Here is a 14656-nt window from a genome sequence, read left to right on the forward strand (position 1 = left end):
AAGGAGATGTGTGGTGGAGAAAAGGGATCAGCATAGGAGGCTGCAGGTTAGTCCTGGAGGACAGGTTCCATCACAGCAAGTTGCCAATGCCCTTTAGACCTAAACCCCCAAATATAGGACTCAAAGTATTAGTGTAAGCAGCTAGTTAGATATTAATGAAAGAGAAGGGAGCAGATATCTAATTAAACAAGATTAACTAGGAAGCTGGAGTTTCCAGATACCCCAGGGGATTGCAGCATTACCCTGCCAAGGGGATCAACATCTTGTTTCCCTCAGTGGGCAGGAAGCACTGACTTTCCAATCTCCCCAGAGGACAATGGCCCATTCTGATAGATTGCCAGGTGGAAGGAGAACAAGTAAAGGGGAAATTCCTCTGTTGCGGGATGCCCAGTAGAGACCAAGATGGCATAGAGGGAAGTCCTTCTACTATAAGGCATGTGCAACAGAAGCGAAGATGGCGCAGGGGAGAGCCCAGCATAAGCCCACAAAGAGCCAGGAAAGAGACTGTTTAGTTTGAAAGAAAACCTGCTCTTTCCAAACCTGGAGATAATATAATTGAAGCTTAACCAAGTCCTGGGTTTTGTTTGTTTGCCCACTCATTCATACACTCTCTCTTCACAGCAACTGTGCGGGCTTAGCAGCCACGCTGAGCTCAAGTGCAGCACAGGTTGTAACCCAAATGCAGACTTGGGGTGGATGTGCAGATGGGGAAAATGAGACAGAGAAGTTCTGCATCTCTGGGCCCTGATCCTCGTGGGTTTGGTGAGGACAAGAGCATGTTTGTGGCCCAAGAGACTGGAGTTATTCCATAGTGAGGCATTTCTGAGCCATCTGGTTGTGGATGAGACACCAGGCACCTGGGGTCAGTCCTGTATTTTTCTCCAATAAATCTTACCACTATACCTCATCCTTCTATGCATGGATCCCTGAAATGCATTTCTCGTTATTCCGTGTAAGAAACGGCATCATCAGGAGGAAAATGTGATCTGGTGAGTATGATTTCAATATATAATCTTAGAATTCAAGAACTGGACACCAGAGTGGCCTGGCAGGGATCAGGGCCATTAAGGGTATCACCAGGGCAGAGAATGAGAGTGTTCTGGATGATGCAGACCAATGTTCAAAAGTGACATCATTGTGAACCATAACCAAAAGCAATGGACTCACTGAACTGATCAAACCCACTAGTTCTCAATGTACTGGATGCCTTTATGTGTTCAAATAAGCCCTTTACATGCCCAAATAGTCTGGGGTCCTTGGAAAGTAGGAAGGGGCTGAAGAGGGTCGGGAGTAGGGACTTCCTATTAACAATGACAGACGACTACTAGTAAAAACTTTGTGCAAATATGAGATTGTATCAGCACCTTGAGTTGATAAAATAAGTTTTAAAATTTTATGCATTTAAAGCATTGTAAATCTACAGGGAAAGGATAGTATCATTTAATGAATCTGATATTATTAAAATTATTTTGGAGGGAACTAACATTAATTTTAGAATTAGGTAAGGTTTTAAGACTTATTGAATTCTGAATTTTAAATGGGCTATTTTGAGATTATTTCTAGGTTTCAGACCTGTTAAAGGTTTTCTGGGGTAATAGAGAAGGGGCTCCATTTGTAACCTAAAACTACTGGGGATTGATTCAATGACACTTTTTTTGAGCACAGATATGCCTTTTCTCCCATCCGAGATGTAAATTATATAAACTTGTTACAGGCATGTTTGTTTGTTTCTTAACAATTAAGTTGGGATCCTAACAAGGGAACCCCAGATTTGATTGTTTGGGCTCAGCTCCACACAGAAGGAAAAGTCAAATGGAAATGTTTCCTATTTCCTTCTCGATTGTCCAGTCTATTACATCTCGATATAAATGTTGATACGGACATAGAGGGAAAGTTCTGTATATAAATACAAATAGAAGCTTTAGCTGAACTAGCTATTTCTTTCACGACCAGACACAGTAGAAACTGAGAAGACAGAAATATATAATGATACCTCATTAAAAATAAACTTCAGAAAGCAGAAAATATTTGATGTTTTCTATTATATTTTCAGAGTTCTAAGCAGAGGTAATAAACGATGAAACATTTTTTAGACCTACTAATCACAGAATCCTATGTACTTTTTCCCACACATAAAACTAAAGCCATTATACAATGCCATGCTAACAAATATAAGCGAGACATCAAGTTAATGCAACACAGTGCTAACAGGATATTATTTTTTAAAATATATTTTATTGATTTTTTACAGAGAAGAAGGGAGAGGGATAGAAAGCCAGAAACATCGAAGAGAGAGAAACACCAATCAGCTGCCTCCTGCACACTCCCTACTGGTATGTGCCCACAACCAAGGTACATGCCCTTGACCGGAATCGAACCTGGGACCCTTGAGTCCGCAGGCCGACGCTCCATCCATTGAGCCAAACCGGCTAATGCCTAACAGGATATTATTGAGAGAAAATACATAGCTCAAGGAACTCTCTATAAAAGTTATAATAGGTTCTTATCCTGCCTTTTTATGGATCACATAGCTAGTTGTGGGTATTTTATTTAGATTTCAACATGTGTAAAACATAGTGTGCTGAAATTTCTGAAGCAAGTGATTTACTGAGAAAGTGCGCTCAGGAGGAACTTGTAGGCAAAGGGGGAAGCAGAACAGGGCCAGGCAAGAGGCTATGAAAAGTTGTGGTTTTAGAATTCAGATTTAACCTGATCATACAGAGAGCTCTGAGATGTGAATTCAACAGAGAGATTGTCCTATAGGAGGGAGGGGGCTGGGCCACCTGAGGTAGTGGTGGTGATAAAGCTTAAATTCCTGGCATCTTCCTTCAGCCAGGGGGACAGACATAGCCTATTAGGAGTCAACACCCACAACTGAGAAATGGATAGAAAAGCCCAGTCATGAGAATCTGCATAGGCTCAAACAGCATATACAACAGGATACAATCTAATGTTGATTCATAAGTAAGAATAAGGAAGAATAAAAGGTAAGTTACTGTAACACATTAAAAAAAGAAATATAGTTTGGAAATGGCATTTGCTATGCTTGAGTTATGGCATTATAAACTAAATAAACATATGCTGTAAAGTAGAGACAAATGTCAATACAGACTTTCTCAAAAACAGGAAAAAAATCTTTATAGCTTATTATTTTTAAGCACTTAGCCGCTGCTCCTTTGTTCTGGTCTGTTTAAAAAAGCTAGCTGTTGCCGGATCAGTGTGGCTCAGTTGTTGAGCATCGATCCAGGCACCAAGAAGTTGAAGATTCTATTCCTGATCAGGGCACATACCCAAGTTGCTGGCTCGATCCCCAGTAGGAGGTGTGCAGGAGGCAAGTGATCCATGTTTCTCTCTAATCAATGTTTCTGTCTCTCTCTCCCTCTCTCTAAAAGTCAATATAAAAAAGAAGAAACTACTTGTCAATACCCTTACTTCAATAATCTCATTATCAGAAAAGTTCTGTGTTGTTATGCAGCACGGATTCTCATGCAGATAATTCCTTTTTTTTTTTTTTAGCACCTTTAAACTGATTTATTTTTGGAATTTATTGATTAAATCTTTATTGTTAAAAGTATTACATATGTCCTTCTCTTTTCCACAATTGACCTCTTCTAACCCATCCCCTCCCTCTACCCCAGACCTCCACCACTTTATTGTCTGGGTCCATGGGTCATGAATATATGCATACAATTCTTTGGTTGATCTCTTCCCACCCAATCACCCTCTCTCTGAGATTCCCCAGTCTATTCCATGCTTCTATGTCTCTGGATCTATTTTGTTCATCAATTTATTTTGTTCATTAGATTCCACTTTAATGAGATCATAAGAGACTTGTCTTTCTCTGACTGGGTTATTTTGCTTAGCTTAATACTCTCCAGGTCCCTCTATACTGGCTCAAGGGGTAAGAGTTTTTACAGCTGCACAGTATTCCATGGTGTAAATGTACCACGGCTTTTTTATCCGCTCATCTACTGATGGGCACTCAGGCTGTTTCCAGATATAAGCTATTATAAATTGTACTGCTATGAACATAGGGGTGCATACATTCTTTGATTGGTGTTTCGAGTTTCTTAGGATATATTCCTATAAGTGGGATCACTGAGTAGAAAGGCAGTTCCATATTTAATTTTTTGAGGAAATTCCATACTGTTTTCCATAATGGCTGCACCAGTCTGCAATCCCACCAGCAGTGTACTAGGGTTCCCTTTTCTCCACATCCTCCCCAGCACATAACATTTGTTGTTTCATTGATGGTAGCCATTCTGACAGGTGTGAGGTGATACTTCATGGTCATTTAAATTTGCATTTCTCTGATGATCAGTGACTTTGAGCATTTTCTCATGTCTTTTAGTCATCTGTATGCCCATTTGGATGTGTTTATTTAGGTCCTTTGCCCATTTTTTAATTGGATTGCTTGTCTTCCTTTGTTAAGTTGTATGAGTTCCTTATATATTTTGGATATTAACACTTTATCAAATGTATCATTGCCAAATATTTTCTCCCATACAGTGTGATCCCTTTTCATTTTGTTGATGGTTTCTTTTGCTGTGCAGAAGTTTTTAATTTTGATGTAGTCCCATTTGTTTATTTTCTCCTTAATTTCCTTTGCCCTTGGAGATGTATCCTCAAACATATTGCTAGGAGAGATGTCTGAGATTTTGCTGCCTATGGTTTCTTCTGAGATTTTTATGGTTTCACAACTTACATTTAAGTCTTTTATCCATTTTGTTTCTTCTTGTGTATGGTGTAAGTTGGTGGAATAGTTTTACTTTTTTGCATGTATCTTTCCAGTTTTCCCAACACAATTTATTAAAGACACTGTCTTGACTTCAATGTATGCTCTTGCCTCCTTTGTCAAACATTGAGTGTAATGGCTTGGATCAACTTCTGTGTTCTCTGTTCTGTTCCATTGATCTGTATGTCTATTTTTGTGCCAGTACCAGGGTGTTTAGACTACAGTGGCTTTAAGTATAACTTGATATTTGGTGCTGTGATAGCACCAACATTGTTCTAATTTCTCAAGATTGCTGCAGCAAGTCAGGCTCTTTTTTGGTTCCATATAAATTTTTGAAGTATTTGTTCTAGGACTGTGAAATATGCTGTTCGTATTTTAATGGAAATTGCATTGAATCTAATGATTAATATAATTAACATCACTAAAATATCTTTAGGGTTTTCTATGTACAATATCATGTCATCTGTGAACAATGAGAATTTGGATGCCTTTTATGTTCTTCCTCTTTTCTGATAAGTGTAGCTAGGACTTCCAGTACTTGGTTAAATTAGAAGTGATAGCGGACATCCCTGTTCCTGTTCTTAGGGGAAATGGTTTTAGTTTTTGCTCATTGAGTATGATGTTGGCTGTAGATTTGTCATATATGGCTTTTATTATGTTGAGGTATGATTCCTCTATTCCCACTTTGGTGAGAGTTTTTATCAGAAATAGGTGTTGGATTTTGTTGAATTTTTTTCTGTGTCTATTGATATGATCATGTGAGTTGTCTTTTTCAATGTGTTTATGTGTTATATCACATTTATTAATTTGCAAATATTATAACAGCCTTCCACCCCTGGAAAAATCCCACTTGGTCATGGTGTATGATCTTTTTATTATATTGCTGCATCCTATTTGCTATTATTTGGTTGAAGATTTTCACATCTATTTTTATCAGGGATATTGGCCTATAATTCTCTCTTTGTAGTGTCTTTATCTGCTTTTGGAATTAGGATAATGCTAGCCTCATAAGAAGAGGTTGGAAGTGTTAATTCCTCTTGGATTTTTTGGAATAGTTTAAGAAGTACAGATGTTAGTTCTTCTTTGAATGTTTGGTAAAAATCCCCTGTGAAGCTGTTTTGATCAGTGTTTTTGTTTGTTGGCAGTATTTTGATTACTGCTTCAATTTTATCAGTTGTTATTGCCCTATTCAGGTTTTCTGATTCATTTTTGGGAGACTGCATTTTTCTAAGAAATTGTCCATTTCATTCACATTGTTCATCTTGTTGGCATATAGTTGTTGATAGTATTTTCTTTCAATCCTTTGTATTTCTGTAGTATCAGTTGTTACTTCACTACTTTTGTTTCTGGTTTTATTTATTTGTATCCTCTCTCTTTGTTTATTGATGAGTCTGAGTAATGGTTCATCAATCTTTTTTTATTTTTTCAAAGAACCAGCTCTTGCTTTCATTGGTCTTTGTAATTTTTTTTTAGTCTCTATGTCATTTATTTCTGCTCTGATCTTTATTATGTCCTTCCTTCTACTTACTCTGAACTATTTTTGTTCCCTTTCTAATTATCTAAGTTATAGGGTTAAATAGTTTATTATTAATGTTTTTTGTTGTTTTTTTTTTTTAGTAGGCCTGTAGTGCTATGAACTTCTCTCTCAGAACTGCTTTAGCTCGTAGTGCTATCCACTTCCATCTCAAAACTGCTTTTGCTGAGTCCCAGAAATTAAGTTGTTTTGTGCTCATTTACATTTGTTTCCAGGAAGGTTCTGGTTTCTTTCTTGATCTAATTTGTGGGTCCATTCATTGTTTAATAATATGCTATTAAGCCTCCATATGTTTTAATGTTTTTTAGTGTTTTTACTGTAGTTGATTTCTAATTTCATGCCATTGTGATCTGAGATGCTTGATATGATTTCAATCTTCTTGAACTTGAAGAGACTTGTTTTGTGTCATAACATGTGGCCTATCTTTGAGAATAACCCATGTGCCCTTGAGAAGAATGCATATTCTGCAGCTTTAGGGTGAAATGTTTTATAAATCTCAATTAAATCTATCTAATCCAGTGTGTCATTTAGAGTCACTGTTTCCTTATTAATTTTTTGTCTGGAAGATATATCCAGTGAAGTCAGTTGGGTGTAAAAGTCCCCTACTATGACTGTATTGTTGACTGTCTCTCTCTTAAAGTCCTCTAGAAGTTTTAAACACACACACACACACATAGATATAGATATAGATATAGATATAGATATAGATATAGATAGATAGGTAGATATACTAGAGGCCCAGTGCACGAAATTTGTGCACTGGGGGGTGGGGTCCCTCAGCCCAGCTTGCCCCCTCTCACAGTCCGGGAGCCCTCAGGGGATGTCCTACTGATGGCTTAGGCCTGCATCCTGTGGGGAGCGGGCTGGCCCCTCCTCCTGAGCTGGTCATGACTGTGATTGAGTCTCAACCTCATTTGCATATTACAGATATATATATCTTTAGGTGCTCCTATATTGGGTGAATATATGTTTACCAGGATTATATCCTCTTGTTGGATCATTTCCTTTAGTATTATGTAGTGACCTATATTATCTCTTGTAATGGCCTTCATTTTAAACTGTATTTTTTCAGATATGAATTTTGCTACACCAACTTTTCTTCATTTCCACTTGCATGGAAAAAAATTTTATTTCTATTCCTTCACTCTCATGCTGTGTGAGTCTTTTGTTCTGAGGTGGGTCTCCTGGAGACAGCATATATTTGGATCATGTTTTCATATCCATTCAGCTACCATATGTCATTTGGAGAATTTAGTCAATTTACATTTAAGATTATTAATGATATGTACTTATTTATTGCCATTTTAATTTTTTATGCCTATGGTTCTTTCTCTCTATATTTCTTCTCATTACAGCAGTCCCTGTAGCATTTCTTATAGTACTGGTTTAGTGGTGATAAACTCCTTAAGCCTCATGTTGTCTGGGAAGCTCTTTATTTCATCTTGCTGGATATAGTAATCCTGGTTTCAGATCCTTGCTTTCCATTACCTTGAATACTTCATGCCATTTCCTTCTGGACTATAGAGTATCTGATTTAAAAAATCAGCTGACAGCCTCATGGGAGCTACTTGGTAGATAACAAATTGTTTTTCTCTGGCTGCCTTAAGACTCAGTCTTTCATTGTTGACATTTTAATTATGATGTGTCTGAGCATGGGCCTGTTTGAGTTCTTCTTGCTTGGGATTCTCTGTGCCTCCTGAACTTGTGTGACTTTTTCCTTCACTAGGTGAGGGAAGTTTTCTGCAATTATTTCCACAAACACATCCTCTATAACTTTCTCACTTTCTTCCCCATCTGTCACTCATATGATGTGAATATTGTTACGTTTCATGGTGTACCATAGCTCTCTTTAGCTGTCCTGTTTTTTAATTGTTTTTTTTCCTTTTAATTTCTCTGATTGAGTTATTTTTTCTACCCTGTCTTTTAATTTACTGATCTCATTCTCAGCTTCCCTTAACCTGCTGTGTATTCCTTCCAATGTGTTCTTCATTAGTACTATGTCACTATTTCCAACTGGTCATTTTTCATAGTTACTATATCTTTTCTCATGCTGTTCAGAATCCTTGTCATCATTATTTTGAACTCTATACCTGGTAAATTTCTTATCTCCATTTTGTTTAACATTTCTTTTGGAGAATTATCTTGTTCTTTCATTTGGGGCTTGTTTTTTTAGTTTCCCCATTTTGTCTGCTTCTTCAGGTATGTGTCTATGTATTAGGTAGATCTGCTATGACTCCCAAACTGTCGTGCAGAACAATGTCAGAAGCAATTTGTGACTGACCCTGAGTACTCTGTTTGGAGACATCAGCAATCCACAGCTTATGGTTCCCTCTGCTGGGGTGGGTGCCTTTGGAAAGGACCCAGATAGGCACCAGGTTCTGCTTTTCCTAGCCCCAGCCCAGAAGGAGTTCAGGCAAAGACTTAAAGCCTTCAAATATCTGACTCTGCCTCAAGTCTGCTTGTTATTCATCTTGATTAGCCTCAGGCTATTGACCACAGGGTAGGGCAAGAGGTCTTCCAACAGGGTGGGGCAATTGCTCCCCCCCCTGGCAAAAACCACCTGGGTAGCAAAGGTCCACTGGAGAAATATATCCTCCATAGTTTCAGGAAATGATCCTGCATAAGAAACCAGGTGGCTGCCCTCTGAGCTCCAGCCCTAGATCCCCCAATCCTGGCCTATCATCACACAGCTATAGCCCACTCTTCTCTACCTCTTTTGAAGCCTAAGGTGAGTGGCTGAACATGAAATTTTGTGAGTTGGCTCTTTAAGAGGGTGCCTGAATTTCCAGCCCTCTCTCCCTGACAGAGACAACCCTGCTTCTTTTCACAGCCAGATGTTATGTGGGCACCTTTCTCGGTTCTGGTGCTCTGGGCTGGGGAGCCCAGCTTGGAGTTTAGACCCAAGAGTTCTCAGAGGGAACCACCCACAGCTGAGATAACTGTCCAGAACTTCATCTGCTGTCTGTAGCTCTTTCGCACTTCCACCCTTCCTACCAGTCTCCATGAGGTCTCCAATTTCTGTCCTTGGATATCAGGGTTCTGCCGGAGTCCATTCATTGTCTTCACTAGCTGAGTTTAGACAGAGACCCCCCAAAAGCTAGTAGTCATTGAAAGTCCTAGTAAAGGTAAGGGCTTGAAAGTCCTGGCAAAGTTCAGGGCTGTGCACCACCCAGTTAATCCAGGAAGCAGCCTGAGCATCGGAGGAAGTCCTTCAGGACTTGGCCGCCTGGTCCCCCAATATTGCAAAATTATCTCGTGTCTTTTTCTCTCGTTTGTTGTGCGGCTCCTCTTTCAGATACCGAACCCTACTCCACACAGAACGTGGAGGGAGTGTTACTCAACAGGGTTCTTTCCAGTTAGTCTTCAGTAGATTTTTCAGAGTAGTTTTCCTGTATTTTAGCTTTATTTCCAGTTTGGTCCTGGGAGAATATCAGTGTAGCTTCCACTTACTCCACCATCATTTTGGAATAGAGAATTTTCTATCCAATATGCATCCTGGGTGGCAGACTTGGGAAACACTGAAGATATTTACATGAAAACAAAAAAAAAGCTTACCCAAGGGGAGTGTGAGTCTAGTCACATAAATTAGATTCATGAATAGTGATTTGGATTCAGAGGGAATTGAAAACTTACTTAGAGACTCACGTGAGTCATATATATTATCACATCCCATCCTCCATCCCTGTGGCAGTCAAAGGAAAAGAAAATAAAGGAGGTGTAAAAAGTAAAAACCACCTCACTAAAACTCTTTAAAGTCCTGAGAATAGAAGGCAGCTGTGCTCAATGACCAGTATAACAGGGTCTAGCCACAGTATGATCCTTTAATGTGCTGTTGAATCTAGTTTATTAGTATCATTTTTTTCAATTAATTAATTAGGGTTTTTTTTCCAGTTTGCTAGTATTTTCTTGAAGATTTTTACCTTTATGCTTATCAAGGCTATTGGCCTTAGTTTATTTTCATATCATCTATTTGTCCAGAATTTGTATCAAGGTAATGCTTTCTTCATAAAATAAGTTTGAAAGTGTTTCCTCCTTTTCAGTTTTTGAGAAGATTTTTGAGAACACTGGTTTTACTTTAAAGATTTGGTAGAATTCTCCAGTTAAGCCATTTGGTTCTGGGCTTTTCTTTGTTGAGAAATTTTTAATGCTGATTCGATCTTCTTACTAGTCACAGGTATTTTCAGCCCATAATTTTTAGAAGATATTTTAGAAATAAACAAATATTTCCATTTTTAACAAGAAAGGTAAGAATCAAACACTCAAATACCTAAAGTAAGTTACAAGTATACATTAAATATTTTCAGGTGATGTTTAGAAAATCTGAAAATCCAGTCCTCCATGTGTTGTTGTTTGAAATAGGGTCCTTCATGGAGTTGCAAGAAAAGCATTTGGGGAGCCATATATGGGAGGATGAGATATAGTGTAATATTTATTGGAATAGGAATAAAAGTCTGCCCTCAGGTACCCAGTGTCTCATCTCCATCCATCCTTCTATGGAAGAAGTCAAGTCTTGTCTTTATCAAGCCCAGAAGAAAGGCCAGGATCCACACATTTTGTGCCATTGGTTCAGTCCAGTTCAGTCTCTGTCCCCATTTAGCTAGCTTAACTTCTTTTTCACAGCCAGATGTTATGTGTTATGTTTCTTATTGTGCTCTGGCTGGTATTATATTGCCATACTCGGTACCCAGGCTCATGTTTGTAGGCCACTTGGAGCCCTTGGAGAGGCATACCTGCACTTGGGCCCAATGCAACAGCTAGGTTCACATGGCTGCTACAGAGAGAGAACAGGTGAAAGCACGGGAGAACAGACCCATTTTACCAGGAGAGAGAGAGAGAGAGAGAGCTTCCCTTTGTTAGGCTCTTATTATATTATCTTGGGCTTGGAAAGGACCAGACTCTCTTTCAACTAACCAATCAATATGCCAATCCTTTGCAGGCTTGTGCTGGACCCTCCTCCTAACCAATCCATTTCCTAGATCATCTAGGGTTTTGTGTTCCTTATCTATTCCAATCCTTTTTCCAGATTAGACACTTTCCCTCTATGGTTGCTATCGTCGCTCCTACTGCACATGTCTCACAGTAGAAGAAACTCCCCATGTGATATCTTGGTTTCTACTGAGCAGGTGCTCAACACAGGAATTTCACCTTGTGGTCTTTTGGTTTATAATATTTATTCTAATTTTAAAAGACAAAGATGGAAAATTAAGAGATATATCAGCCAAAGGTAGAAAAAGGAAAACAAAATGTCAATGTAGCACATAAAGATCATTTATGCAAATAGCATTTTGTAGGAAAAAAAATCAATATTTTAAAATGCATGTACTTATTTGTGAAATGTATATTAGACAAATTTTTCATAACATCTAAATACACAAAGCAAAACTTTTGGAATCAAAATTTAAACAAACTGCAATTATAATAATACACTCAGAGAGATTACAATTATAATACAATTATAATTTAATGTAATGTTATTGTATTGTAGTAACATTGTATTAACAGATTCAGGAGGAGGATAGGGAAGAATAAGGAGAAGGGGAAGAGGAAGAGAAAAAATAAATATTGTAAAAAGAGAAACAACTTAATTAATTACCATAGTTTTATATTATAAACTATTTTCTTAAAAAACAATGTAGAATAATATTTGAAAAACTTCCAGATCTAACCAGGGAAGTTTGGTACAGAAGTACCAGATAAAGTATAAATATATTCCTTTTATACAATGCTAGTTAATTTAAAAGAATGGAAAAAATCTCATTAGCAATAATGATGCCTATAAAATAAATTTTTTATTTTATTGATTTTTTCAGAGAAGAAGGGAGAGGTATAGAGAATTAGAAACATTCTCTAAAGTGAAGTCAATTACGTGCCTTTTCTTAGAAACTGGAAAAAAAACAAACTAAGGTTTGTTTCAAAAAGTAACTGTAAGAACTACCATGAAATAAAGTGGAAATATAAATAGAGATGCTGGCCAGCTTCCTCAAAAACAAGCAATCCAAGAGTACTAGCCAGATGATGCAATGCCTTTTCTGACCTAGCCTTGGAAGGCCCACACCATCACATCCATAATATCCCATGGGTTATATATCAGCCCTATTTGATGTGAAAGAGGATTACAATGGCATGAATACCAATAGGTGAGGACCACTGGCAGTGATTTTTTTTAGTATGATTACTATAAAATTCTACTAAGAAATTTCTTAAAACAGTTTTTAAAACACATAACAAATAAGTTAAACTTTTGCATACATGATAAAACAATATGTGAAAAACTGAAATATCAACAACAAAATAGGAAAAACTACTTACTTGGACAAAACCTTAAGAAAACTTTATACTCTTGATTTGGTAGTAGAGTCCCACTTAATAAATTAAACTCGAATATGCCATCTTTGAAAAGTTTCTCAGCATTAGTAATATCGAAACACCACTCCACATTTCTTTTGGAGAAATTATGTAAGATAATATGCTGTTAACACACAAAACATAAAAGAAGCAATTTACAAAAATGATAATATGCAATATCAAATTTAGTTGGTATTAACATACAAACTTGATTGTCTTATGCACAAAGTCAAACCATCCTATATAACAAAAGGCTAATATGCAAATTGTCCCCATGGGTGGGAGTTCAACTGACCAGGAGTTAGATGTGAGTTGACCACCAAGGGGCGGCTGCGGCCGGCAGCCGGGGGAAGGGAGGTCCCCGCTGGCAGCCAGAAGCCGCTAGTGGCCCTACCCATGCATGAATTTCATGCACTTGGCCTTCAGTTAAAAGTTAAAAATCATAGCCCTAACTGATTTGGCTCAGTGGATAGAGCATCGGCCTGTGGACTAAAGGGTACCAGGTTCGATTCCAGTCAAGGGCATGTACCTTGGTTGCGGGCACATCCCCAGTAGGGGGTGTGCAGGAGGCAGCTGATCAATGTTTCTCTCTCATTGATGTTTCTGGCTCTCTATCCCTATCTCTTCCTCTCTGTAAAAAAATCAATAAAATATATTAAAAAAATCATAGATCATATGATCATAGATACAATGTTTTAAAAGGGTTGTTAGGGATGGTTCCCTAAATCGGGAAGCTACCGCGTTTTGGCTTTGATTAGTCATCCGGTGAGTGGACGGGGTTTGAGGCCCAGGGGCGCGGGAGAAACCTCCAGACAGTGCCCGCTGCTGATTTTAGCAGAATTGAACCAGGGGGAACTCTGGGCGCTCCCAGACCTCAGCCCAGGACCCAGCCAGCATCTAGAGGAAGTGGACGGACACTTCTGAACCTGTCAACAGAATCTGGTAAGCCAGAATTGATCTGGGACAGCTCTGACAAACCACTCATCTGCTGCTTATGGAAGATTTCGCCACCACATAGACTCAGAAAGAGAGGCCACAACGCAGCCCCAGGCACCCAGTTTTATACAGAAAATTTTTAAGAAAACATATCCTTGGGTGAGGATTAATAATAATTAACTCTTGAGTAAATGAAAAATGAAGGAAAATTATAAAAATATTAATCACTGCCCCATTCAAGGAAAAGCAGCCACGTGAGCAGTCTGCCCCAGTTCAAGGACTAGCAGCTGCGTGTGTAGCCTGCCCCCATCCAAGGAACAGCAGCCTCGTGATCAGCACATCCTCTGTCTGAGGAACAGCAGCTATGTGTGAAGCCTCCACCCACCAGCCAGAGGAACCACCGCAGCTGTGAACAGCACCCATCAGAGGAGCTGCTGCCAACTGAGGAGCAGCTGCTACCACAACTGCCCGAGGAGCAACCGCAGCACGAGGAGCCACTGCTACCCAAGGAGCAGCCCCAACTGAAAAAGAATTCAGATTAAGGGTGCTAGAATACATAAACCGGATGGAGGAAAAAAATCACAAGTTATGCAAGAATCAAGAAGAAACGGATGAAAAAATAAACAACCTAAGTAAGAATCAAAAAGAAGTAGATGAAAAAAATCAATAACTTATGTAAGAACCAAGAAGAAATGAAGAGTGATATAGCTGCAATAAAAAACACCATTGAAAGTTTCAACAGTAGACTAGGAGAAGCGGAGGACCGAATTAGCAAATTAGAAGACAGGGAAGCAAAACACACCCAAATTGAACTGCAATTGGAGAAAAAAACTAAAAGACAGGAGGAGAGCCTAAGGGAGCTATGGGACAACATGAACCGAAACAACATATGAATAATAGAGTGCCAGAACAACAGAAAGAGAAAAAAGGGTTAGAAAAACCTATTTGAGGAAATAATATCAGAAAACTTCCTTGAGGTTGGGAAGAAAAAAGTCACACAGGCACAGAGTCCCAAACAAGGTGAAAACACCCACACCAAGACACATCATAATTACCATGGCAAATGTTCAGGACAAAGAGAGAATCTTACAGGCTCCAAGAGAGAG

General features: G+C 38.6%; 1 protein-coding gene across 1 annotated transcript in view; it reads right to left on the minus strand.

The window, feature by feature from the left end:
* CFAP47 (cilia and flagella associated protein 47) overlaps nt 1–14656 on the minus strand; it is a 458234-nt gene that overhangs the window by 313355 nt on the left and 130223 nt on the right. Inside the window, 1 exon segment of the mRNA XM_015571970.1 lies at nt 12579–12738. Coding sequence (XP_015427456.1) covers nt 12579–12738 — 160 coding nt within the window.

This window comes from Myotis davidii, unplaced genomic scaffold (genome assembly GCF_000327345.1).
Source record: "Myotis davidii unplaced genomic scaffold, ASM32734v1 scaffold1107, whole genome shotgun sequence".
Lineage (NCBI taxonomy): Eukaryota > Metazoa > Chordata > Mammalia > Chiroptera > Vespertilionidae > Myotis > Myotis davidii.